The sequence below is a fragment of the Geospiza fortis genome, unplaced genomic scaffold (genome assembly GCF_000277835.1).
Source record: "Geospiza fortis unplaced genomic scaffold, GeoFor_1.0 scaffold192, whole genome shotgun sequence".
Taxonomy (NCBI): domain Eukaryota; kingdom Metazoa; phylum Chordata; class Aves; order Passeriformes; family Thraupidae; genus Geospiza; species Geospiza fortis.
This window is the reverse complement of record NW_005054315.1, coordinates 2,292,375-2,320,234: the sequence shown is the minus strand read 5'-3', so window position 1 is coordinate 2,320,234 and position 27,860 is coordinate 2,292,375. Positions and strand designations below refer to the sequence as shown.

The 27,860-nt window shown below is 39.4% G+C and overlaps 1 protein-coding gene across 1 annotated transcript in view; it reads right to left on the bottom strand.

Moving 5' to 3' along the window:
- Nucleotides 1-27,860, bottom strand: part of NAXD (NAD(P)HX dehydratase) — a 78,932-nt gene that overhangs the window by 19,001 nt on the left and 32,071 nt on the right. Inside the window, exons 2-6 of the mRNA XM_031056138.1 lie at nt 26,326-26,771; nt 22,774-22,924; nt 21,671-21,716; nt 20,280-20,368; nt 7,475-7,583 (exon numbers count right to left, since the gene is read on the bottom strand). Coding sequence (XP_030911998.1) covers nt 7,475-7,583; nt 20,280-20,368; nt 21,671-21,716; nt 22,774-22,924; nt 26,326-26,771 — 841 coding nt within the window. The remainder of the gene's footprint in view (nt 1-7,474; nt 7,584-20,279; nt 20,369-21,670; nt 21,717-22,773; nt 22,925-26,325; nt 26,772-27,860) is intronic.

The following is a 27,860-nucleotide window of genomic DNA, read 5'->3' as shown; positions in this document are numbered from 1 at the left end:
CTTGACCCACTCTTACTCATGTTCTCAAAAAGAAATTCAAGCCTTAACATGCCATAATAATGGACAGTATTGACCAAAATGACATCCAAACACTTTAGGAAGCAGTGCCTTCAGCCCACTGCAAGTCCTCTCCACTGCAACCTGCAATGCTGAGTCTGCAATGACACACTCTGGTTTGGTAAAGACATGCAAATGTGCATAACCTGGCACTGGGAGTGGCAGTCCCTTTCACAAAGAACCCTCTCCTGAAAGCCAGGATCAGAAACTGCTGTTGAAATGTCACCTATAATTGCTTATATTTTCTGCATGGATGCTGCTCTCATTCAGCAATCCTGAATCCATGATTTTGTGCGAAACAGGGAGATAAAAGACAAAAGAGTCAAAATTTTCCTGTAAATGCTGCAGCCCTAAGCATTTCCACACATCCTCCTCCCCAAGGTGACCGGGAGGAACAAATAAGTTCCACCCCAACACGCTGCAAATCGATTCCTACAAATAGGCACTGAAAGCCCTGGGAAGCATTTCTGCCTTGCTTGCCTCAAGTCTGGATAAATGCAGAGTTAGCAGGGACTCAGCTGCAATAGAGGTCAGGATGCAGCTCTCTGGTGGAGATGCCGGGAAAATGGCCTTGGCAAGCAGGAATTTGTAATCTTGCACAGCTAGAAGTAGGCAAATAGCCCAGGCACAGGCTGTGCCTGAGGCTACAGTCCTAGCTGGCAGGGGGGAGAAGCTTCCCTTAATACATTCTATTTGATGCAAGAAGTTGGAAAAACATTAAGAATGGAGTTCTACTGTTTGAGATTCTTCCCATTAGAGCCATATTTTCAGATGTTTCAAAACTGGTTTTAGGCTTTTACTGACTCACTGATTAAAATGTGCAGTTGTCTCTTAAATGTGCTTTTATTAATTCCTACAAACTGATCCAAAGACTCATCCTCCTTTCAAAATTCAGCAAAGACAACGAAAATCTCTCTTTTTGGACAAGATACATCTATAAAAATCACCTTTAACTAGCCTAATTGCCTGAGTTTTACTTTATGTATTTCTATATGCATACCTGTCATAATAATTCCTCAATCCTTCACTAAGCCCTCAAACCTCATGCAAAGAATGACCACCACTTGTGAATGAAGAGTCACCTAATAGAGATGAACATCCCTGCTCTGGAACAAATAGGTTCTTCCTCTCGTGGTTTATGCTCCATTCAATTTAAGTTCGTCTTTTGTCTTTTAACTGTAGTACCACATGCTAGGCCCTGTTTTCCAAAACAGATTTTCAGGGGCACTGCAAAATGTTTCACTTAAGCCAGGCAGAGTGTGATAAGGACTCTAAAGAGTATCCCTCTACACCAGCAGGCATATTAAGTGTTTTGGGAGATGTTAGAAGCTGTTACAATTATCAAAGCTGAAAACACTGTAGATGGCAGCTAATCAAAACTGTTCTGTTCTACATTAAAAAAAAATATGAAAATTATTCATTTGTAGATTCCTTCTTTGAATTCAAATTAGATCACTTGCCTTGAGCATGGAAGAAAACTGCAACTAACAGTTTCTTAGTATCAGCTTCAATCACATGCTAAATTTCAGAAGAAGTGACATAAGCCAAATTTATGCCTGAACACAATAAGAAAAAGCAAAAGCCTCTGAAATACTGTCCTAGTTATGAAAAAATCCTTTGTGCCTGTACTCCCCCAAAATCATGGTCAACCAGAGACTATTTGAGAAGCTACATTTATACATATATTTTGGTCCTAAACACATGAACATCCACTTTTAAGTATTAATCCTTTTTATTGCAATCCAAAGTATAAATATCTACATCAGAATAAATAAAAGCAGTAATTTTTCTCATGCTCTCATTCACTTACTGTTTGCACTGACAACAAAAACTGTACAAAGTTTCCAATTTATAGCTGATTATGTTAACTAGATTTGGCATAAGATATTCATGGTCAGCTGTTGGCACATTGTCTTAAATAAACATAAACTTAAAATGAACTTGTCATGCTTAAAATGAACTTAATGAACTGAATTTATCACTGCCAATTTCTTTTTAGGGTTTCTAGCTGAACAAGCTCAGAAAGAGTTGAAAAGACATCCAACACCACAGTTTTGCTTAGAAATGCTTTTGAGTATCAAAATCAAATTAAGTAACAATATAAGCCTACATGCAGAAAGCAAATAAATATCCTACTTCACTGTGAATAACTTTCATCATGATCCATGACACATATTAGAAATAAATTCTGTTTGCAAGCTGCATAAACCTGTATTTAAGGTACTGTTAGCATATACTCAAACACTACTTATCTAATCAAGACATCTCTGAGGAAGCCACAGAATACTAATAGTTCTTAGCACAAGCAGCAATAATTTTTTGGCATAACCAAGAGGGCATCTCTGCCTTGAGCTGGGGTTCCCAAGCTTCATCCACAGCAGTAACACCATCACAAAGACCTGCACTAACCCAGCACCTGCCCCACCTTAGGTGACAACATCCACAAATTTTGAGTCTCATCAGGCCTTTTGACAGCAACGAAGCTTGGCTAGCTGGAGAGCAGTTTTTCACTGGGTTCTGTTTGTGATCTGTGCATCAATGTTGAGCCTTGGGTGAAGGCTGACAGCACACACATCCCACTGGGTTTTGCCCTTGCAGTACCCCAAACACAAGGTTCCAGCTACCTCACTCACCTCCTCCTAGCTGAGGGCTGAGAAGAGAAAGAGGCATATCCTTGCTGCTACTTCAGTTCCCTGTGACCTGCTGAATCCCCGCAGCAAGAACTAGACGGGGTATAAACAGGGAGGAAGTAAATGCACAACATAGGCTAAAGAATAAAGTTTCTGGAAAATAATTCTGCTTATCTGAGCTGCCATGAGCAGCGACTCCAAACAATAATATATTCTCTTGGTTCATATTTGTACATGGTGGTAGGGACCACAGGCAATACTAATCTGCCACCTGCAACATTCATCTGGGACCCTTCTCAGGTGTCTTACACCTGTGGTACAAACAGAACTGAGAGGGCTACTTAGATAACAAGAGGAAAATCCTTTTCAAGGCCCACAGTGATAGATTCAACTCTAACAGACCTATATGATAACAACAGGTGGCCCTGTATTCTGCAGTGCTCTTGACCTTGCAGAAAAGTAGTGCAGATAGTGTAGTGAAGCACCTGGTCCCATTCTCACAACTTATTAATGCTGTGAAGTGTTGCCTAAATCTTGAATGCACGAGGCTTGAAAGGCGGAAAATAATCCAACTAACCAAACACAGAAAGGCTGATGCCTGAGTCAAGGTGGAACTGAGAATCCACCCATCTGAAAATGGGTTCTCTCTGGGCACACCTGATGGAGATGATCTGTGACAAGGGCCCAAACCTCTCTCACCATGTAGATGCTAACTACAGCCAAGACATTTTAACACTTTAAGATGATGTCACAAGGGGTGGAAAAGGAGATTCTGAAATTTATATCCCAAGAGATAGCAGAGATCTTTAAGGGCAAATGACTGGCTGAAGGAAGCACTGCAGGGCAAAGGGGCTGAGGGAAGAAAAACAGCAACAGCAATAGGCACAAATGGCAGCTAGGCAGGGCCTCAGCCAAAAGAAAACCCAGGCTGGTACTCCTGACATGCTCTGGAAGCTAAAACAAAGACTGAGAACTGAGCAAGAGGAACAAGCATATGGTTTGAGAACCCAGTCAATTTCATCATGTAATCTGAATTACACAGAGCTGTTCTTGCCATTAATCATTACCTCTCTCCTACAGTAGGAAAGCAAGTAAGCTCTGCTGAAAACTGCATTCTGACTTCAAGCAAGACACAGGAAGGCTGGAAGAACAGGGTCCAGGACTTGGTGCTGCCACTTCAAAGAGAGAGGCAAGGAACCCAGTGACAAGCAAGGAAGATTCTAACATGGAAGAGTTCAGTTAAGGAGAGGGCTCTTCATAATGGCTCTTCATTCATCCTAGAGGATGAATGCTTGTCTATGTGATCCCTACAGTAACTGCTATTCCAGCAACAACCCCAGATCAGTCCATTTGGCCTCAAAGCCAGAAGGAATAGGGGAAAGGAGATGAGAAGAAATGGAAACTGAAGAAGGACATAGCTCAGCCTGTAACTGCCTAACTGCCAGGTGGCAGCAGAATGCAGAACATCCAGGAGCATCAGGCAGCATCTCCTGCTCTCCCAGGAGGCTATGCAAGGAACATTATTTTTAACAAAGTCCTCTCAGAAGCTGCTCTCATCACCCTGCAGCAGAGGAACGTGGTTCTTCCACACCCCCAAGAAACAGCTCTTGATGGTACAAGCAGAAATTTCCCTATTTCCAAACTTCTAGTAGGAGATGCAGATGAGAGTAAAGCCAGAAGTGCAAACATACATGCAACAGCTGAATGAAGTAAATTGTGATTGGTAGATATGATAGGGATGTAACACTGATGCTGTGGGGACAAAAAAAGGAGAATATCCAACAGCTCTGGAATATGCTGCTTCTAAGTAGAGGACAGCCATTGAGATCTTGGCCTTGCTTACACATAGCAGCTAAATGGGCTCTCTTTCTCAACAGGCTAAAGCACCAGCAGCAGCACTCCAGCTGAGCTGAACTCAGGGACATAACATACTGGTATCTCTGGCCAGAATCAGTCATGGGCACTGAAAGGAATAAACAGATGCCCTGATGTTCCCAACAAGAAAGCTGACATCATGGCCAACTTTTCACACTGGATGTGGCAACAGCATTTCAAAAGCTTGAAGTAGTATGGGGAGCAGAAATGCTTCAATCTGCATACTCCAGAGCTGAGAAGTGGAGCAGAAATGTGTTTTTTCTCTTTTCTCTTCAAGAGAAGCTGCTTGGACTGCTTATTTGCTTTGGAATTGGAAGGTCTAACCAGGCAGAGACTAGAATTGCCACATCTGCAGGGGATCCAGGTGTACAGCTATCAGGACACAACAAATGCCTTCTATAGGGGAATTTTCCAAAGCTGCAGCCCCTGATCTCACAAACCCATGGCTAGAAAGCTCTGACAGAGCATCAGCTCCAAGCAACTGAGTAACAGCATGTGAGAGCTCTGGCCCACAGACCCACACAAGTGGCTTATAAAAGGAGGATATAACTTGGAGAGCAGCTTCTTGTAACAGGACCTGTAAATGGAATGACAGCCAAACCCACAAAATTGCAGGAAGCCAGTAAATATGTATTCAGAGACTATCATAGTGCTCAAGGAGAAAAAAATCAAAGGAAACTGATCACAAGGTGGGTTTTTTTAAATCAGACTGTTGAAAGGAGCTCAAATGCCACAGTGAGCAGTGCAGACGTTAAGAATGAGGGAGGCAGGTGACACACTAAAGATGCTGAGGAAGCAAAGCATTCTTTGATCTGGAGATGATGCACCATCTGGTCAACAAGCACTCAAGCTATTCCACAACAAAACACTGTCTCTTGGCCATATACCAGAAATTGAAGGTTACAGCACTAGTAATTAATTTCTTAATTTCTCAATGCTCGGAAGAGAGAAGCAGCCCAAACACATGACTGTTTGGAGAAGCACATTAATTGGAAATGTGCTGGCACAATACTGACAAGAACTGACATAAAAACAGCTTTAGAGAGATGCCAGAACACGATGCCTCAGCACCTTAATGGGACAGAAGGAGGCTGAGGGGAAGCTCTATCTCACCATCACAGGCACTCTGATACAAAACCCTGACCAGAAAGCAGACACTCACCTATCTCCCAGCCTGGTGTTCATACATGCCTCAGTTAGCTTAAAGGGAAACCAGAAAACTTTATACCGCGCCAGCCTCCTATAAAAGTTTAAAATAGCAATGCTATCATCTCTTGATACTTAAAATTCACTGTTGAAGCAGGAGGGAGACTCAGCTTTCCCTGAGCACAGAGAAGCAGCACTCTCCCTCAGACAGCAGCCAGGGTTCACTTGTCCCCAGTGGCATGTTAAAAACCTCAACACTGGGTAACTAATGAACACTTACACAACTACAGTGCAGACAAAGAACTTGAGCTTTAATGTGACTTGAAATTAATAAGGCCAGATCCAGAGCTCATATGAATGTGCCCTGAGATTTTAGCACAAAGCAACTTCCAAATGCCTTGTCCTTATTGGCTGGGCTTGTTTCTTTAACTCTAAGCTGGCTTTCACAGGACAGCCAGACTGAAGTAAAAGTATGCTTGTCATTCACTAGGAAAGCAATATTATTTTTAGCAATGAGGAAAAAAATACAATCAAGAAATCTTCCAGATACTTCTGTAGTCCAGATAAGCACATAAACCCTGGATGGAATTCTGACATAAAAGAAATTATCTTAGCTATTCTAAATGAATTCTTATTTTCTTTTGTTTAAAGTTGTTTTCCTTTAGGAAAAAACTCCATCAAACTTAGCCAAGAAAAAAAAGAATCATCTCAAATATTTTTTCTGTAAAAAAAAATCTGAAAATAATGTTTTCAAAAAATAATAAAATATGTTTAAATGTCTGTCATTATACAATTTGATTTCTTTGTCACTTGTAATATGTTGTAATAAATTTATTTATTTTCTAATCTTTATTACTTTTGCACCTCTGTATCATAATATATAATTTTCCTTCCAAAAAAATTAAAGAAGCAAGAAACTCCAAGAGCAACTTCCTCTAACAAAATCCTAGCAACACTACCATTCATAGTTAGTTTTTTCAAGGTATTTTAAACACTTGGATAGCGTGGTCTCCAATCTCTTGCCTGCTCTGTTTTGTGATTTCACTGTGTAACTGTCAACATTTCTGTAAATTATATTAATTCCACTTGTTAGTGCAACTGATTAATACAGTAATACTGCTCAGAAAAAAATAAAATTGTACAAAATTAGATTGACATTAGACTGAAAGACACACTTCAAACACACAAAGATGTGTTGACAATAATACAAAACATCATTGGGAAGATGGTCTAAGTATGTATTATCTAAAGTAAAAGACTATCTAATCTCCTGTTTCAGCTCTCCACTAAGGCTTGACAGAAAACAGGATTATCTCTTTATCCACAGTAGAAATCTGCAACATTTTATAGAGTATTATTTCTTATTGCAGGAGGACACAGTCCCTGATCTTTGGTGCATCTCACATGAGCTGTCAAAAATTATGAACTCAAATCCATATTTATGTACTTACAGTACTGGTGCTTTGCACCTAAGAAAACACAGAGCCTTTTAGCAAGATACGCCAGCATATTTCTTAATTAGTGACTTTGACAAGCTAAACGAAAGCAAACCAGAACAACCATACAGGTGCCTAAAATTCAGACTGAAGGTTACACTTTAACAGTGAAGACCATGGATAGAAACTGTAATTGTCAGTCAACAATATTTTATTAAATTTGATATTTAGCAACCATAACAAGAACATTTGTGTAATGATGTAAAATATAGGAATGATTAATACAAATCAACATGAAGTCATAGGATAAAACATCAATATGCACATTACCTTAGCGTTCTCAAGCAGAACTTCATCTCTGCCTAAGCCAGGTCCTATGACAACTGAGTGCAGCCGTGGTAACCACTTTTCCACCTCATGGATAGCATTGGGACTGTCACTACAAGGAAGAGTGGGGCAAAAAAAAGTTTAAGAAGTCTTCATTTTAGTATGAAGTATTTCCTATCTCGAGTGTCAGGCAATTTTATCCTCCACACTACCAAGAATCTGTGACCCAGAAAATATAGAAAGGTTTTCCAAATAGCTAAAATGAAAAATTTCTCTCAATTCATTCTTTAGGGGATATCACATAAATATGAGGAAGTAACTGCAAGTATCCTCTACAGCTGTTACAAAATAAAAAAATAAAATCCAAGCAGGAAACAAACAATTTTTAGAGTCTGTCATTCCCTATTTAATGCTTCTTTGCAGAAGTTATACTTTGGAGACAGATCCACCATCTCCCAGGTATATATTGCAACTTGCTGGAAATGATGCAATTGTTTATTACCTCACATGGCAGAATGATAAATCTACTCATATGCTTTTTTGTCAGTTGCTTCATAAGAATTTGTTCCAACTGAATTACAGCCAAATTGTCCCCTTTCCCCAAAAGGCAACAGGAGAAACAAGCTATTCAGTATGGGCATTATCTGCTTGTAATGCTTAAAATTTCTATGGCATTCTGGTTTTTGTCTGCATTGGAAAAATGATGAGAAAATTCACTGCCAAATATAGCTGCCACAATACAGCATTCAGCCACTGACCAGAACTGTTTATTTTGTTCTGATCAGTTTTGTTGTGTAAATAGGTCAGAATATTTTGAAAGCACTGCCCAGCATTTGCAGTTAATCCTTACTGACAGTATGGAGGGAAAATTTAGCCTCCCTCCCCCCCATCTCTGACATTAGTGACAACAATAAATGAACATCCTAACTGAAGCATGGGGGAATAAAGCTTCCTCTAGGCTGAGCAAGGGGGTACTGCCTCACAGTATTGCTCAGATTATGGTAAGCTTGCAATACTCCAACAAAGCTGTATTATTACAGATGAAAGCCACTGCATGTTTTTCATAACCAACAGCTGTCCTGATGGGACACAGCACTTAGGAACAAGTGTTTAGGTTGTGTCTGGCAGAATCAGCAAATTCCACAATGATTTCTGCAAGTGCCAGGCAGCAGCCCAAAGCTTCTGCAGCTGCAGGGAGCGAGGCATCCAGTCAAGGGCGCAGGGATGTGGTGCCTCTGCTGACAGGAGCTGCCTCAGAGAGCCCAGAGGAGCCTGTGCTGACACCACAAAACAGCTCTGTCAAAACAAGGCTGCTGGGTGGGAGTGAGGACCCTGCAAGGGCAAGGGAGACACTGAACAGCAGGACATCGCTGTCCCTGTGGCAGTCCCTGTTCCAGCAAGCTGAACTTCTTCCATGTGAGCACTGCAGCTCCCTCCCTCCTCCTCTACCTCGCATGGAAACCAGCCTGAGAACTATTAAACAGCTCCCTTTTATTTTTATTTATCTCTGTACAATCACCTATCAGTTTATGATGTAGATGGAAGCTGGAAATAAAAATGATTCAAGAAATAGCTAAAGCACTATATAAAAAAAAGAGAAAAAAGGACAGGTCTTTAATATGTGGTAGGTTGAACATGTGAAAAACTGCCTGCAAACCAAACTCTAATAAAACATCATATGCAGACCACTTTTCTTTGTCCACAAACTGAACTTATTTTATCTTTGAAGAGCAATATATATCTCAATATACATATATTTCTCAAATAAATATACCTATATACCAGTAGTTGTAAGAACACTGCAACCTCTAGATATGTAAGGATGTCTGGACTCAACATACCTCTGGACAGGAGAAGCCAAATACATTAAAAAAAAGCTTCATTAAACATAAGCTAAGAATAGAGCCACAGGTATTATCATAAATGCTCAGCTCTTCTACAAATATCTTCTGCAAATAATCTAACCATAAAAAAGTTTCGCAATTTATTTATATTCAGGATTGAAATAAGATAGTTTTGTCTAAAACTCAACTGATAATGTGCACTCTTCAAAACAAAGCCATCTCTTGGGAAATAAACAGTCCAATATTAAGCCACTCCTGCACACTTTGCCTCTGGTAATAATAAAAACCTACTGTGGAGCTTTTCATCTTCCAAGCATCTTACAAACATTATGTCCAACTCCTCTGCAATGTCACATCAAGAAGCAAACCAAGATGTGAAGGGTCAAGAGATTAAAAATGGTGATAATGACTACTACATAGCAAAATCAGATATAAAACCATGCTGTAAATAACTGATGGATTTTATATCTTCACCAAGAAAGCAGAAAAATACTGTCTCACACCAGCACCATGCCAGCTTCATTTCAGGACACTGGATGTTCCCAACAGCTGTGCTACACAGCTACGGACACCGTAGCAATATCCTGCTCCTACAGCTGCTCTGTAAGTGGAAGGGCTGTTGTGTTATCTACAGTTTATGTCCACACATGCACATCAAACCAGCAGCACTTTAAAGCTGATAGTGTACAAATGATCAACAAGCAGCTTTCTTCAGGCAGGGGTATATCTTAAATGTTCCTGACCATGGGATTTAGCACAAAGGCAGAATTCCTCTAGCTCTTACCAACTACAGTCTACACACGATGTTTGAACACACCCAGAAAAGCTCTCTGACTCTGAGATCAGATGGCCTCTGCACTCTCAGCTCCAAAACGAAGCTCAACCTGCCTGTTAGGCACAGTTCCTGGACCATGGTAATTCCTCATCAGTGGAAAAAGTGCCTGGGAGAGGCTAGCTGGCATGGGTCAAAATCCTTGCTAAGGATCATTTGGATAATTTGCCTGTACAGATAATTGTGCCTGGGTACTGAGGAATAAATATTTCTTGGCAGTATTTAGTTTATCATTACAGAAAAAGTCAATGCATGTTCTTGTTTGCCTGTGGATCAAAACCAGACAAAAATGTCTTTGGGAAAAGCTATTTTGGAGGCACCAGGACAGAATGCCATGTCAGGTCTTCAGCTGCTCATGCTGTACTACACTCACACAGAGAACAGAGTTAACCTCCTTTGTCATGTCGTGCCAATTTCTCTGCCGGGTTACTAACCTGATCTCAAATATCTCCTCTTATCAACTCCACTGCCCAAGACGTTGAGCTAACTGAAATTAGCGCTGTTTTTTGAAATACAGCAACACCTCTCTAGAAAGACAGGAGGTATAAAGAAGACTTCCCCTTGATCAAGAGATGTGATCTTCAAGCTTTGACAGAAATTAATCAAGTAAGCAAGAATCACTATTGTCTTTAGAGGTGCAGAGCCATATGATATCCAACTTGATGTTTTTCCAAAAGAGATATCATAAATGTAATAGCCCCACTCTATATGATTACTCGCTTTGTGCTTTAAAGAGGAGCAAGAAAATCTCTTAAGGCCATGAGAAAACAGTATTTCAATTTCTGAGAAGAGGGTGAAAACCTTTAAGAGAGACTTTGATTAAATAAAAATCTGGGATTTTCCAAAATAAAGCAAGTTTTTTTGGAAGGCGATAGAGCAAGACTTTGGGAACTGGTCTGGCTTCCCCCTAATACAAAAATACAAACTGCACCATGAACATACACAATAGGAATAATTGGGAAGCTGAACCCTAGCAGTAACACCTGTAAACATGGAGAGTGAACTACAGTACCATTCTGCAGACGTGTGGAAAAAAATATTCTAGTGACAAAGCACATCAGGGAATAAACAGGGAATGAACAGATCTTCAACAGCTACTTCCAGCTAATCACTAGGTGTTCTGTGACATGTTATCAGATGCCATTCTGACAAAAATCTAGATTATGACAACTCACTGTTGCTCAATCAAGCAACTAAGCAACACCCTCCAACCTCCCAAACACTTCCTCAAAACCTTAGCTTGTCTGCAATGCAACCAATAAACCTCTGACTGCACACATTAAAGAACTATCACAGGGTGAACACATAGATAACAACTGCAAGACAACAGAATAACTAATAAGAAAAACTGAAGGAGCTTCTGTAACTTCTGTCATATCTGTGAAGCTGTGTAAGTAAGAAAGACTCTAAAGCTAATGTCAGCAATCACAGACAGGATCAACTTCACAAACTGTCCATTAGTCAGATCAAGCAGACAGAGGGGGTTACATGGAGGCACACGAGGGAAAAGGACACCAGAGATGGGGTCTGATCAGCTTTCCTTGGCTATTAAGGAGCGGCTGAGATGACTGATGCCTTCTTGGGAAGGCAGACACAACACCTTTATCATCTGCTGTCCCTGAAGCTGCTGGGTAGACAGGAGCAAGATATGGTGCTCAGTATCTTGCATCTTTATCTTTTTCCTCTTTTCTCTGTTTCCAGAATGTATTGAGGAAACTACTTTCCATGGAAAAATAGACAAGGATTCTTCAAATTAAACATCACTGAGTCTCTAAAATGGTGAGGACAAATTTACTTTATAAATTATTAGTGGCTTTAGGTAACTTTTGCCACATTAACCTCATGAAGTTCAAGGAGTGCAAGGTGCTGCACCTGGATTGGGCCAATTCTAGATATGAGTACAGACTGGGAGAAGTCATTGGGGACAGCCTTGAGGGGAAGAGCTAATAAAGAAAGAAGAACTAAGTTAAGCTTTTATAAGCTTAACTTATCTTCAGAACTCTTCTATATTTCACTATGGCACAATGAAAATTGTCCTAAAACACAGTTCTGTAGATCTTCATCTTAGGGAAAGCTTGATGTAATAATCTTTCCAAAAACAGACAAACAACAACAACAAAAAAAAACCCAAAACTCCTAACATTAAAAAAAAAAACCAAAACCAACAAGCAATCCCCTACAAACTCCAAAGATGGTGGGTATTGCCCTAATATCACCCACAGTTCCTAAGCACCTTCTAGAGCTGTTTGTAACAGGTGTCTGACAGGTGCCATCTGCTTGAAAGTTTGCCCTAGGTTGGTCACTGCCCAGAGTGGGGGACACTTGACAGCTAGGACCTGACACACCACTCCCATCCCCAATTCTCTAAAGAAATAAAATTTTGTTCTATGCTGCATTTTATTCAAAGACTGGCTTTTACCAAATGATCAAAAGCCACCAAGCAACAGCTTTAAATAATCATAGAAAGCTCTAAACACAGCAGCTTTCCCCATACAGGATGAATGACAGCTTCTGTCACTGCTTTCTGGAGGAGGGAAAGGAACAAGAGATAAGGTGCAGCCTTGTCAAATTTTACATGGAAACAAGAAAATGTGAAGCAAAGTCAGCAGGGGTATAACCAGGAGCTACAGAAATAGTAGATAAGCATGAATGACAGCACAAACAGGAGGCAGCAGGACTGCAGCTCTTCACACGGGTCTTAGGCAGAGCTGCTACCTCCTCAGCAATCAGAGATGTGGTTTGGACACCAGAAAATGCCAATCAGTGGGACCTCCTGCTAGAGAAGAACACGGGACAAAAGCAAGACTGCTGTCACCCAACTGACTGTACGGCTCCTCTCTGGAGAGGACATTATTCAAATTCTGCTTGTTATCTGTACACACTTGGCATGACTGAGGCAACTCCAAATGCATTAAAATGTACCACTGCACAAGCCTGTTTATGCAAACTCAGCCAAAGCCACACTAAGGGGGCAGTTTCATAGCAAACCTACAGACTTATCTTCAAAGATGGGGAAAAAGTTTCTGATCTGAGGATGACAGAGTTTCAGTTTTGTTTGTCCAAACACTGCAGGTAATTATAATTAATGTGAATCAAATGTTTGGAACTTGGACCTTTCTTGGGACTTGGAACTTTCATGTAATACAACACATCAAAAGAGCCAAAAATGGGACACAATGTGTAGCTCTAGAACTGAAGTGATTCTCTCAGAAAACTAATTGTTACCAATTGTGGCAAACCTTGGGTGAGGTTTTTATTGGGAAAATAAGATAGGAAGTGAAATTATCCTGGGAAGGATGGGTCAAAGGAATGAAAAGCAAAACCAAACAATGCAAAAAAAATGTTCTGCATAAAATTAAACAAATTCTCTGTTCTAAGAGTGGCTGCATTTGCCAACATTTAAATCATCTTTCTTGTAAAAATTTCCAGAAGTCCAAGGGCTTCAGGCAGCCTCTTTCAGTCCCATGAACAGAACTGGAAATAACACCTTCTTCTAGAGAAGCTCACTCAGCCTATGGTCAACTCTTGTGCCTCTCACCAAGCACCTCAGTCAGGTAGAGCCAATTGCAGAGACAACATGCTGGCATGAAGCTGTCTGGATGCAGTTAGAGAACAAAAAGAGATACAGGCATTAAATTAGGATTAGCATATTAAAATGCCCCCCAAAATGTCTGGAAGACAAAAGGGTCATTTTCACCTAACAGGCTGTTTAAATCTTTAAATTGCGTACAATCTGTAAACACTGGATGGACAATACATATTTTCCAGCTACAATTTGATTAAATAACAGGGAAGAAAATGAAAGCGAAATAAAGACCTTAATGAGAGAGGGATTGAATTCTATTCAAATAAAGTCTTCTTCTCCAGACATTAAGTTAATTTAGACACCAGAAGTGAACCTGGTAGGCTTCTTCTGTTAGCAGCAGCAAGAACAGGAACTCATTATCCAGGAGCAACAGGGGTGTCAAAGTTCATAGGAAGGGACTGCTCCTAATGTGCAGATACCAGAATCTTGCTCCCTATTCTACCTTCAAGGCAGTAAAAGCATGAATGACCTACTGAGGTAAACGTTTAGAAAAAAAATGCCATATTGACAATGACTGAAAGAGTTTTCCATAGCTGCTGCTCTCATAGACTCTCACAGACTCTCACTTGGGTATCAGATGCTCTGCTACATTAGGAATTGAGTGGTCACACACTAGAGGCATTGGAGCTAACAACAGTCTCTCTAACAATGAACCCAAATGCACTACACAAATGGGATCACCTCTCTTAAGCAGAGCAGAGGCTCTTGCATCCTACAAGAGAGCCCCAAAGGAGAAGAAGCTATTGCCTGACTCTGTTTTCTGAGATTTCTCACCCAGACATGACTACAGTGCTGAAGGTTAACCTTATCTAGCCTTGTAAAGATACCAGAGCTACCAACACAATCATTTTATGACCTGCACTTAGATATATATAAATACTTAAAGCAGTTGTAGTCTGTTTTCATCTCAACCACAATACCAGTGTGTATTATGACAATCCTCTCAAAAAGCATAATGATAACCAAATGTCTTGACCTCCTATTTTCAGAGTTCATGGAAGTGGTCTTGACCCACTGTACTTCCTGTGATAAATACTATCTGGCTGATATTTTTCAAATGGACAGCAACCAACCAAACTTGTGACTTTAAAGGCCATAGAAAGAAGATGACAGTGAAATTTCCCTCAGAAAGGAACACATTTAAAATGTCCCTAGAAAAATAATGACCTTTTTTTTTTTTTAATGTTAAACCCAGTAAATAAAGTGACAAGCTTTTATCACATTGGTAGCCCTTGTATTCAACCTTTAAGGCACAGATAATAGTTGAATACCCAGAAGGTTAGAGTACTTCCAGTCAGCTGTGAACACATGAGAAGACAGGACAGGTCTCAGCCTAAATATCTGCTTTGCTTATTGTCATCCAGGGAAAAAAAAGGGGGGGGATCCTAAAACCTTCAAAAATAAATCCCAGGGATGCCTGCCTTCATTCAAACTCAATAAAGATTTAACACCAAAGAAATTTGAACCTGGTTTCAAATCACAGCAGTATGGCAAGCATTTAGGAAGACAAATTTGGCCAGATCTAACTGGAGTTAGACATATCTAACTCCATTTCTGACATATCAGAAAGCAGCAAGGATAGCAGCACTCCCTGCAGCAATGTTAAAAATCTTTGGCTACTTCTCACACTTTGTGGAGGTGACAAAACCTCTGCTGGAATCACATGAGACCTGTCCAACAACAGGAAGGAAAGGGACTGTAGCACAGGGTGAATACACATCCCTGCTTTTATTCACTCTGCAACACACAGCAAAGAAGGAGCAGTTTCTTTGCCAAGGAAGCTGGACACAGCAAACAGGTCCACAAGCAAGTTTTGGCCACAGTACTGCATGACAGAACAAGAAAGAGTTTAAATATATAAATTCTCTAAGTCAGCACATACAAACTGACCTTTATCTCCCCCTAAGTACTTAAGAAAAAAACCTGGGCTTTCCCATGTGATTCCTAGCCAGGCTGATGTCTAAATGAGGCTTTGGAAGAAAGATCACAAAATTTATACCTTCCCTCATCTTCTCTGCAGGTGTAATAGGGACCCAGCAGCCAAGTCACTTGTGAGACATTTTTTTGATTGTTGGAGGGGTCTCTGTTTACTCCCTGACTTTCCCTGGTGACAACAACTCTGCACTTCTTCCAGTAGCTGATCCAAAAGTGAGGTTAGTGCCAGCATTACACCAAAGCAGTGTTTAATAGCTATCCTTAGCTAACACAACTAAAAAGTATGAGCATCCTCCCACACTGCATCCATGCTTTTGCATCCCCTCTCCGCATAATAAATTACAGGAGACCAAAAATATTAAGATTATTGCTGGGCCTTCTATAAGAGATTTGACACTGGTTCAGAGTGCTCAAGTAACTTATCAGGGCCTCAACTACCCATGATTCACTTTCATGATTTTTTCAAATGCCCAAAACATAGACAAAATTCAAGAAAACTAGGTAAAATATGTTCCAGAAACCCTGATCTTCATTGGGTTTCTTCATTAAAAGTAACTGGCCTCAACAAACAGTCCAGCCTCAGGAGTATTTTCTTCCCAGTTATTCTTATTTCAAACTCAAAAGAATAATCTTTTCTAAAATGCAACCCAAAGCCTGAACTCTACAATTAACTGTAAGACTCCAAGTAATTGTGACAATCTTTCCTAGTCCACACAAACCCAGAGATATAACCAACTAAGAGGAAGGTTTTAGCTCTAAATCCATGCCTTGTTCAAGGGTGGCTTTTTTGGTGGATAATGTACAATTACATCACTTCTTTGGCACCACAAGAAATTAATGACCTCCTGCTACTTCTCTGATAAAACCCCGGAGATCAAGGAGTATAGTGATTGTTGACTTTACAAACTGTCTGATAACCAGCTTACAAGGGGGCTACTCAGTAGTAGCTGGCTCTTTTCTGGACTACAGAGAAGAAAATCTCGGTACGATTATGCAAAGTCCCTGCAAGAGGGGAAAATAGCACAATAGATTTATTCTCTCTTCTTTAAACATACAACCACCTGTGTTCCTACAGCTCATTTAGCTCTGTGATCATTTGCCTACCAGGATAGGATAAGCTAACCCAACACAGGTATCCAAGTCGTCTATTCAACCTGATCTGAGCCAGGCCAATAACATGGTAAATTTGAAAAAGCTGCTGAAAACTCTTCTCTAGAAAGGCATGAAGGAAGTGTGCACACATCTACAGCAAAAATCCACACAGAGAACACCTGCAATAAAACTTAATAAAATGCCAAAGCTAGGTTTTATCTTGCCAGTATTTGCAGAGCATTTACAGTAGGAGCACATTAGCTGACAGAACAGGGAAGTGCAGCACAAACCTGAGGTAGCAGTGACAAGACCAAGGAAGGCCGATGTCACCAAGACTGGCTATATTCCACTATTTAAAAGACCCCAACTTCTGCAATATACATTTTTTGCTTCTGCACAGGAAAGCAAGAAGTCAGACATCAACAACATTGAACTGGTTAGCTGGTCAATTTTTGAACAATACCAGGTCCTTGTGGAAGGGGCCATAACACATATGACAGAATTATTGAATAAAAAGAAAAAGTTACTATTGATAATATTGACTATTCACAGCACCTACACACCCTGCTTTCATTATTCTTCTCAGGTGGTGAGGACACAGAGCCAGATGCTGAAGTTTCATTTTTCCAGATGCCAGGCTGTCACATGCAGTCCCAGCTCTCACATTCACTTACAGGGAATGAAGTCAAGAAACAAAAAACACAGAGAGTGGCACTATGGGTGTCCCCAACACAGAATGTCACACCAAAAGGATTCCTGGGATGGACTACATCTGAGATCATGTGGAATTGCCCTGGCAATGCTGCAAGATGGATGTTCATTTTCATAACCCTCCTTCTGCAATCCTGCTCAATCATTCTCACATAACATTCTCTGCATCCTTCAAGTGACAGACAGTTGCCAAAGACCTGAAACGCCCCAGTCCAACTTCTAACTCTCCCATGCCTTCACCAGTCATGCTGGCAAAGATCCACAACAGCAGCTCTAATGAGCCAGAAGAGCCCAAGCATCCAGAGAGGGCAAGAAAAGAGCATTTTTTTTCCCTTGACGTGATCCCCTGTGAGGTGAAGGCAGTAGAGAAAGCAGTGGCAGCTAAGATGATAAAATGTCAGACTCCCAGCAGTACAAAATGGCAGCTGAACCCTGGCGAAGTGCCAAGCTGCTCAAACAGGGAGTTGAGCACACGGGGCCATAATTATGATTAGCATAATAAGAGAGTGGCACAACAGCCACCTAGTTCCTCTGAAGGGTCACGGAGAAATCATAACAAAGCAGAGTTTTAAGGAGAGCCACAAAAGAAAACAATGGCATAGCTGCTGGTGGGTTTTACCCGGAGGTTCCTCCATGCGTGAAGCGCGGCCGGGAGGAAGCACAAAGAGTGTTTAAGGGATCAGGCTCTGAGTCAGGAGCAGCCGGCCGTGCCTGCGCAACGCCAACGGCCCCACCACGTATAAAGGATCATATGAGCAGTGTGACACTGAACACAAAGCACCTTACAGGAAAAATAGGCTGTTAGTGTAAATGTCAATAAAACCTGGGCTCAGTAGAGTCAATCAAGACTTTTTCCTTTCTAGCCAGAAAAGACTCTTTTCTCTTTCCCTCTGTCCCGGTTTGAAAATGAAGCAGAAGAGATAAAAATATGAGAAAATTTAATAAATAAAATCTGAACATCAGATATTTGCATTTTTTTCATTTTGAATGTCATGTAAACAATATTTACAGATACACTGCCTCACGCAATTAGCCCAGCTGTCTGCATGAAATTAATCAGAGTCTTAATAAAAGTATTAAATACTGAGCCACAGACTTAAAAGATATATGGATATGAAAATCTGTAGATTAACTATACTGTGTATGTATGAAGGAACTCATAGAGCAGAAATTTAAAATCAAAAGTTCTCTTGGCAGGTAGGAAGATCAGAGTTTTCACTGAAATCTGAATTCCACAGAAGACACTGAGAATTTGTGTATAAAAAATCCCACTCTTACTTAGCAGGCGTGATCTGGCTCTTCATGAACAGAAAGTTTACTGTTAATCTTATTTTCAGCTCCCTTTTCCTCTGTGCTGCTTCCATTTCTCCCATTAACATCTTCCATTACCAGACATCAAGAACCACTGCATACACAAACCAAGCTTTTCCCAAGGCAAGGTCAACTCATCACCATACAAGATGACCATCTGCTGTACCTCAAGTGAAACACATCCAGACACCCCAAGTTAAATGTTAATATTGCCATTAGGCTTCTCCACTGCATTTGATATCGTATGATTTCAGATAGAACATCAACTGAAGAGATGCTTTTTAGACTGAAGAGGCAAACAGTCATAATGGTAAAAACCCTACCCATCTCTCTCCTTGCTTTCAAACATAATTTTTATTTTTTCTGAAATCCATAAAGTTATGGGTTTCTTCTGCCTTTGGGGAGTGGGGGGAAAAAGCAGCCAACAAAACACAACCCTGTTTAGCTGCCTTTCTTCTAAGCACCTCTGTCTCCACCGACAGGAATGAATCCCACCTTCAGAATGCAATAAACTTACAACTTCCAACTGCAGGCATCCCCATAAGGAAGACCACATTCTTGTTCTCGACACCAAAATATTCCTACTGTCATAAATCCTTCCTGACAGCAATATCTGACAAACATGTTTTTAAATCATGCTTTTCCTACCCTCATCACAGTTTTGCTATGTCCACCAACAGACTTTGACACGCACTGGTGTGAACTAAGCTCACAGGCATACACTTAAGGCACACATCTTAATTCCAATTTGCAGTGCTCATTGCAAACAATCATAACACCTAATTGAAACAAATTTATCCTGTGAAAGTTCATCAATCAGCAACATACGTCGGAACAAAAATTCGGAGAAGCACAAATACATAGACACTGATTTTCCCAATTAGAGGACAGTCACTTATTAAACTTTTCCTCTTCTTGTTAATTAAACCCTTATTTTATATAATTTTGGAACGTCTATTTATTCCCAAGAACAGGTGTGTATTTCAAGCAACATACTCATGAAGAAAAAGGAGAATTAGCATCTCTCTTGCCTTGTAATTTTACCTAGGTGACTATATACACAGTAGTGAGAGGAAAACAGACACACTACTATTAAACACTATTAATACTGAAGAAGCAAGAGAACACACTCAATTTGCCTTTCAAATGCAGATTGCAAAATGCTGACTTGTAGTAATTTGTAGCTCTGGATCTTGCTACTGTTCACTGGTAAATGCATTACAACCACAGAACAGGTCAGAGAGAAGCAGGAAGAAAGATCTCTGCTTTTTAAAACTTGTACTTTGACAGTCATGAAAAGAAATTCACAGCTGACTGTCCCATATTAAATATCCGACTGGTCATAATGAAAGGACAAAGCCTGGAGATTTTGTAATCTCCAGCTCATCCATCCAGTAACTCAGCAAAATAAATAACACAAACTAATCAATTATCAGACTGAAATATTAAAAATAGTAAGCCTGACTAGCTCATTTAAACAAACTGTAAGTCACTTACAGAACTGGATGAACAATCAGCTCTGGACTATATGATTTGATTACCGTTGCTGCATCTTTGGTACAAAACACATGGGATAAATCTGCACCCTAAAAAAGAAAATTTGCAAACAGTATTGACAAATTTATACTTAATAATAACTTTATCATTCCAAACTAATAATTCAACTGAATTCTTTCATCTCGATAGTTTAAACAAATTGTATTATGTTTCTTCTATTTTGGCATTGACTAGTATGAAATGTTCTGTTCTTTTTGTATCTAACTTCCAATATAATTTTTTTTCTGTTTCTCACTAATAGGATGACTGAAAACACAAATCTCAACAGTGATCCTGTATTGGTAATGAATACTGAAATTTCCCAGTAGCAAGGAAGTGTCTTCTCTGCTTTACCACTATACATTGAACACTTCAAGCTACTCTGACTGTTTATGTGGAGGTGTAATGGTCTGAAAACAAGTGACTTCAGTAAGGAATCTCCTGCTATTGCCACTGGACTTGCACATAGTGGACAGAAAGCTGAGTAGCCTTGTGATTTTATAATAACATGGTTAAATAACATCATTTCAGTTTCAAATCTTTGAGGGTTTGCATCCTGAGAGAAGAAGTGGTTGGAAATATCTGGGATGGTTACCTACATATTGAGAGAAATCTTCAAAAAGAAAAACAGACACAATGAGCTGAAAGTACTGACACACTATATATAGCATTCTGAAAATCAGATGTATTATGTAAGCATGACTTGTTTACATTTAAACAATCACCCTGTATTTATCTAGTCTGTTTAGCCATTTAGTATGTCAATAAAATAAGGAAGTTCATGCTTCTAGGAAAAAAAATCTTAGAAAATACTTCTGCTGAAGATTAGAATGCAAATAAAATGTGCTATTAGAAATTACATGGAATTCCACCCACAATCTTTAAACTTACCACATATAAAAATTTTACTAGTCTAATGTTTTAAATTTTGAAAGGAAGTTGTTTCATTTAATACAGTTATCAGGTCCAGAAAAAATTTCCAAAGAACTCACTGTAGCACAAAAACATAACTCTAAACAATAATCTAAGGTTATTTCATTGTTCACTTTTGAAGAAAATGTTTCATCAAGTCTTGAAATTTCCTATCCAAGTCCCTGAAATTGTCAAATTTTGGAAATATTTCTAACTTCACCTTATACAGAGAAAGGAAACATGGTGGATGAAACACAGTAAATGACACATTAACAAAGAATTTTTACAAATTCTGAACTAAGGATTTTCTTTGCTTAAGAGAAGACCTTCTAGAGCTCAAAGTTCATGTGCACTACAGAATGAATGCTATTTCAAAAATGACACCTAGGCAACAGAAATTATGAAAAGTTCATTTTGGACTTGTATAGAAGAACACATACCACTTTGAGGGCTGTAATTGCAGCAAAATATGGTGCTCCAGTGTATCTAAAATGAAATAAAACTTAGATTAGGAACCACAGTAATGAGATTAGATAATGATCTTTCATAGAAATATTTACACAGATCATGCCATAAACCAGCAGAATTTTCTCAAGTAATAGAGGTAAAACTTCAGACACAAACAAAACAAGAGTCAAAAACTGTTTGCAAGCTAAATATGGGATCTGTGACCTGGATCAATCCCATCTGGCTTTAGATGCTTAACTGAAGTGCCTAAACTGTGATTCCAGTTGCCCTAAATTCTCTTTTTATAAGACTGAAGAGAGAGATATGAACACAATCACCCTCCAAAAGTGCTTATTTCAACCAAGAGGTAAGAACCTATGACCATTAGCTTCTAACTCACGGCTATTCAACCCAGCTAGAAGACAGCACCTTTTTGCTCTTTATGGAATGTTTATTAAAAGCAGATGTCCAAAAGTGGATCTCTCTTACAGAAGAAAGATGTCATGTCTCCTTCAAAAGGGGAAAATGAAAAGAAGGAAGGTGTAGTGGCTCATTCAAAGTATTGTGGCCAATATTGTTTCTAGGTCAGTACAGCATTTAACTGATTTATGCAGTACATTTTTTCTCCCCGAAACAGGATATTTCCATTACTCCAGTACATAAAGCAAGACATTGACAGAATCTACTAAACACCAATATTGATCAAAAGAAAAACCCCACAAGAAAACATAGCATAAGAAAATAAAGAGACACAGTTCCTGAGAAGGCAAAAAATCAGATGTGCCACTGTCTTAACTCTATTTATTCTAAAACCTCACCATGCAATGGGAAAAGACTAACAGCTTTTGGTGGTCAAAAAAGACAGAGAAGGTAGACACAAACAGCATTTTAAGTTCCCATAACATTCAGTATAAAAACTTTGCAACACATCTGCAAGGTGCTTCTTTCCTAAGTATGAATGGTCATGATGATGGAGTCCTAAAGGTCTCTGGAAAACTGTGGTTTAAGTGTAAGGTGAGTTTGAATGGCTTCTCCAAGCAGTTATGAAATCCTGAAGCTTTATCAGAAGCAAAAATCAAATTTCCATTTAACTTACTCTCGACATCCTCCAACAATGCCTATACGACCATCTTGACCTTTATGCTTTTTCCCTGTGAGAGGAGGGATAACATTGCGCACCAGCTGAAAAATATTCTCCATATCCTTCAGAGTGTGTGTTCTGTGCAGTGAAAAAGACCTCTCTATAACTGAAAAGAAGAAAATATGTGTTACTTCAAAGAATGTTCCTCTTTAAACTACTGCCAAGCATTTCTTTTAAGCACTCATGTACACTAATAAAATCACACAAAGATACACAAAGTGACATACTTCTAAAATCCAAAGGCTTTGTCACTTAAAGGCCTTTAAAACAGCGAGTAACTAGGGAAGGTAATGATTATAAAAATGCATTCAGGGTCTGATGAAGAGAATATTCTCACTGACTGTTCACAGTCCTAATTTAGGCCTCAGGTACAGAAAGAAGCAACAACCCAGAATAGTTACATGAACATTTTGTAACTAGAAATACCTTCTTAGTTCACCCTGAAATCAGTTCCATAATTAAGCTCAACTGAAATAGGAACGCTTAGTAAGGACTAAACACACCCACAGAGCAAGCACAAAGCAACTGAAACCAAATTTTAAATGTACACCCTACCTTATATTTCGCTTCCCCTTAAAGACTTCCACCTCTTAGCAGAATCAGGGCCTATCTCCCTGCTTTGTTATTTTGGTAGGCGGTTACAAAGCATAGTGAAAGTCTTTCTGCAAAACTATAATCCAACACACTAGATGCAAACATCACAAATATCACACAAAGATCATTTTTAGCTATAATACATCTCCAGATCTCTGATGCAAAGCTACATGTCAAGCCACATACTAAAACAACTGCACACTCAGTAGGCTATGTATCAAATTACTCTTTCCAAAGGCTACAAAAATTTATAATAAAAAGTTACTTCAACAATTACAACTAGAAAGAATCAAAACATTTACCTAACATGGGGAAAATGTGAAGATCACTTCTTCTATCAACAATGTGTTAACTATAAACTGCAGCAAATACACTAAAAGAGCAAGTTCTTAGAAGCTCTCATTACCTGTAAAATTTTGCTCAGAAGAGTGGCTTATTTGAATGCTAACATCAGTGTCCTAGACCATAGCCATGCTTCCTTTCTTTTGTACAGATCTTCCAAAAAGCTTTCAAGGAACTGCTACACATGTGTAACATAATTATGTAGAAAATAACTCCCATTATATTCCTTATTTTCAGCTGTACACAACTCAATAACCCAAACCCCCAACTCCAAAATATAGAGGGGAGGAAAAAAGAAGGAAAAAAAGAAAAAGAAAATTTCTGTTCCAGAAGTACTGGGCATAATAAGGGGAAAAAATGTAATAAACAAGAAAATTCCAAATCTGTGTGCTATCAGCAAAATACACCTTCTTCTCTGTCTTTCACAGAATCTAAACCAAACACGCTAATCTTCAGTAATAGCATGCTTTAGTCTTCAATAATGATAAATACTCTTGGCTGATCTTTTGCTTTTGAATACAGTCATCCCAGTCTTACTGAGAAATAATAAAAAAAGGGGAGTAAAAAAAGAAAGGAATAAAAATGAAAGAAAAAACCCACAACCTGTTTTGGATTACAGCCAAAATAGCATTGCAGTGACCCAGAGGAGAACAAAATCCTCATCTCCTCTGAAAACAGGGCAGATTATTTTCTTTAAATCACACTTCACATATTTGCTGGTTTTCAACCACACAAGAATATTATGTAGCTTGGAACCCTGAAACTGAAGTGTTGCTAAGAAGGCCTTGTGTTTATTTGCTGCTGGTTCTTTTTCATGTGTGAATATAAAATTACTACATAATAAATGGAGAGAAAGCAGAGAATTATGCAAAAAGCCATTCTTAATATAGCCCTACTCTACCTACAGAATCACTATGGCATATTCAGCTCTTAACAAATTAAATCTTAATTCCTTAAAAGATGTGTTGCCTGAAGCACTATGCTCACATTTTAGCATAAACACTTTTTTACACCCTTGCCAATTAGAACATTAGAATCTCGAATTGCTCTTGCTACAGTTAAATAAATAAAATGCATTTTTGCACAGCGCAATATGCCTGTACACCTATATGATGAAATCCAACAAGAAAAACTGAACCTCAGTTTCAGGTTGCTACACACAATTCAGCTTTTCAGGAAAAATTTTTCAGAAGTAATGGTAAGGCCTTGTAGGTACCTCCACCCCAGTCTAGAACCTTAAATAATTTCCTATGGGATTTTCTAAAGCACACCAGTTTTCCTTAATTTTAAAAGTGAGAACATTTGAAACACTGTATCCATTCATATCCCATAAATTATCTGCAAAAGTCTGCTGCCACCAGGAAATCCTACACACCAGCTATCCACTCAAGGAAGACAACCAGATCTGCCAGCCTAAACCCTCAACAGACCTAACCACCAAGCCTGCCATGCACTTTACAGGGAAACAATAACTAACACACAACTGAAAGGACCTCTCAGGACTCAGGGAATGCCCCTTAGGATCTGGCATGCCAGATTATTATTCAACACTGATGCTGGCTGCTTCTTTTTTTTTTCCTCTTTTCAAACTACACTTTTTTCCTTCCAAGCAGTGTGAAAATCAGAATTAGAACAGAATAAGAGTTTTTGCATTTCCACGTGGCAGGCTACAGTCACTAAGCCCCAGTCTGACTCTACTTCCAGCACTGATGGAATATCCCTGATTTCTTCCTGCCCATGCAGTCTACCTCTGGATACAAAGAGACCATGATGAAGATAAATGCCACAGGCACACAGATCCCAAGAAGTTTGTTAATGATTGCTACCATCAGCTTCTGGCCCACACATAAGGTACAGAAGGAAGCTTGTGCATAAATACCAATTCTTGAGGTACTGCTTTGCCTTTTTCTTTAAAGTAAATTCAGATGCCCACAGAATTTATAGAGCTGGTGTAGGAAAAAAAAACATAAGCAAGTATTTTCATCTTCTATTGCACCTACTACAAGAATATAACATTTAATTTATAAGATTCAGAATTTTGTTGCAAAGAGATTTATTTTAAGAAGCTAGATCTTAACATCTGACTTACTTCAGCGTAGGAAAAACTCCACTCTTTTCCCAGCCCTGAAAAAACACATGCACAGCCTTAACTTCATATACTGGGTTATGCTTGATAACTTCAAGCAGAACAGCAGCAATATTTCTGCTACAGAGTAACTAATGTTTCCAGATTGCTTCCAGTAGCTCTCCTACCTGCCTTTTACATACATAACTCCTCCTCACTTCACTGTACAGAGACATGAATGTGGAAGGAAGTTCCCAAGGTTTACAGGGTTCCAAAGGTATAATTTTGCTCATGAAAATTTGTTATAACTAATGTACCTGTATTAAATAATCAGTACAATGGTACAAATAATGATTTAATTTCATTTGACATCAGACAAACACCTTCACCACAGTATTAAATAATTCCAATTAGCTTTTATTTTCAAAAGCTGCTTACTACCAGTGCTTTCACACAGAAGTTTTAAAAAGTACCCTAGCTTTTATTTATGCTGTAGAAGGAAGTACCTATCGGTGGAGAAAGTGTGGCTGTCATAGCATTATAATTAAAGTTATCCGCATATGAACGATGGTTCGCTCTCCGAGGTGGACTTGTTGGAATAGATTGTGACCTCTGTGATACCGAAGAAGAAATTCCAGCCAACATCTGTCCCAACATCTGTAACATCTGGAGTTCTCGAGCATGCTCAGCTTCCCGACGCTTGTCCTCAATTTTGAGCCTCTGCTCTTCGAATCTGTAAAATTTCTCATCTGTATCCATGCTCTGCTGCAGGAATTTTTCCATCATTTTATCCAATGTCAAATTGGTATGGCGTTTTTTTGATCTTTTGGGCTGATTGAGAGGTGGGGTAACAGCTGGAGCACTGACTTCTTTCAAGCCTAAAGCAAGGAAAGAATCTATTATTTTTCTGATGGAAAACAATTCTCTAAGAGGAAAGCAGCAAAAAATCTCCCTACAAGAGGTGACCTAACATCTCACAAAGCATTTGTATCGCACTTTCTCAATGCAAGCTGTATCTATGTGACATCAATAGTACTTCCTTCAGAGTAACAAAGCAAACCCACAAACTTCTACCAAGTTGCAAGGGTAACACAAAAATCACAGAGCCATTTTTTTATTGTTGTAGTACTAAACTTCAACAATAGGAGTCTTTTTCATCTTCTAAAAAGGTTTAAGTGAAGGCTATTAAATAGTATAGCCTCATTTGTCTATGGCAGATAATTACATTAATCTAAATTGAGTTTCAGTCTGTTGGCATTCTAGATTTGCATTTCAAAAGAACATTAGTGTAAACAACTCTTTGATGGGGTTTAAATGTAAAAAGAAGGTTGCTTAAATGCCAACCAATTGGCTGATTCTTAAGTCATGTCAACTTCTGAAGACAGGTTCATGTTTGTATTAAAAACCCTGCATTAATCTAGATTGAAAACAAACAAGCAAGATTTCCCCCGCTGCTCCACAATACAAATGTGGAGGGTAAAGAACGCACAGGGAAAGGACAGGCTTTATCAAAGTGCTGTTTCTGTCCGCAAGCCTGGTAAAGTTAGAAACAGTGTTTCTGAAACAACACATGCAATTTATTATGTAAAAGCTCTGCCCTAGCTTTCTGGCCCAGCGGCAACAATAAGGAGATTTTTCAGGTATTATCGTCATCATCGTTTTAATACCGATTAGCAAAACTGTACTCAGTCCGCAGGGAACCGGCAAACACTCCAGCGAGAAGGATGCTTATTTTCTCGTACAATGCTACCTGACACTTTGTCTCGATAATCTCTGCGCTAGTTTTCCATGGGTTTCCCATTGACAAATACCGATAAAAACTCACTGGGGTCCCTGTCTGCAGCATCTCCCCCTCCCCGGTACGCAGCATTTCCAGCACCCGCAGCAGCCCGCTCCCCAGTTCACGGGGACGCGCAAGGTGCAAGAGCGGGGGGAAGCACGGGCGGGTTTCGGAGCGCCAAGGACGGGGCAGGAGGCAGCAGGATAAGGCAAAAGCCACTCAGAAGCGCGCTAGCTGCGGAGAAGCGCCGGCAGTCGGGCT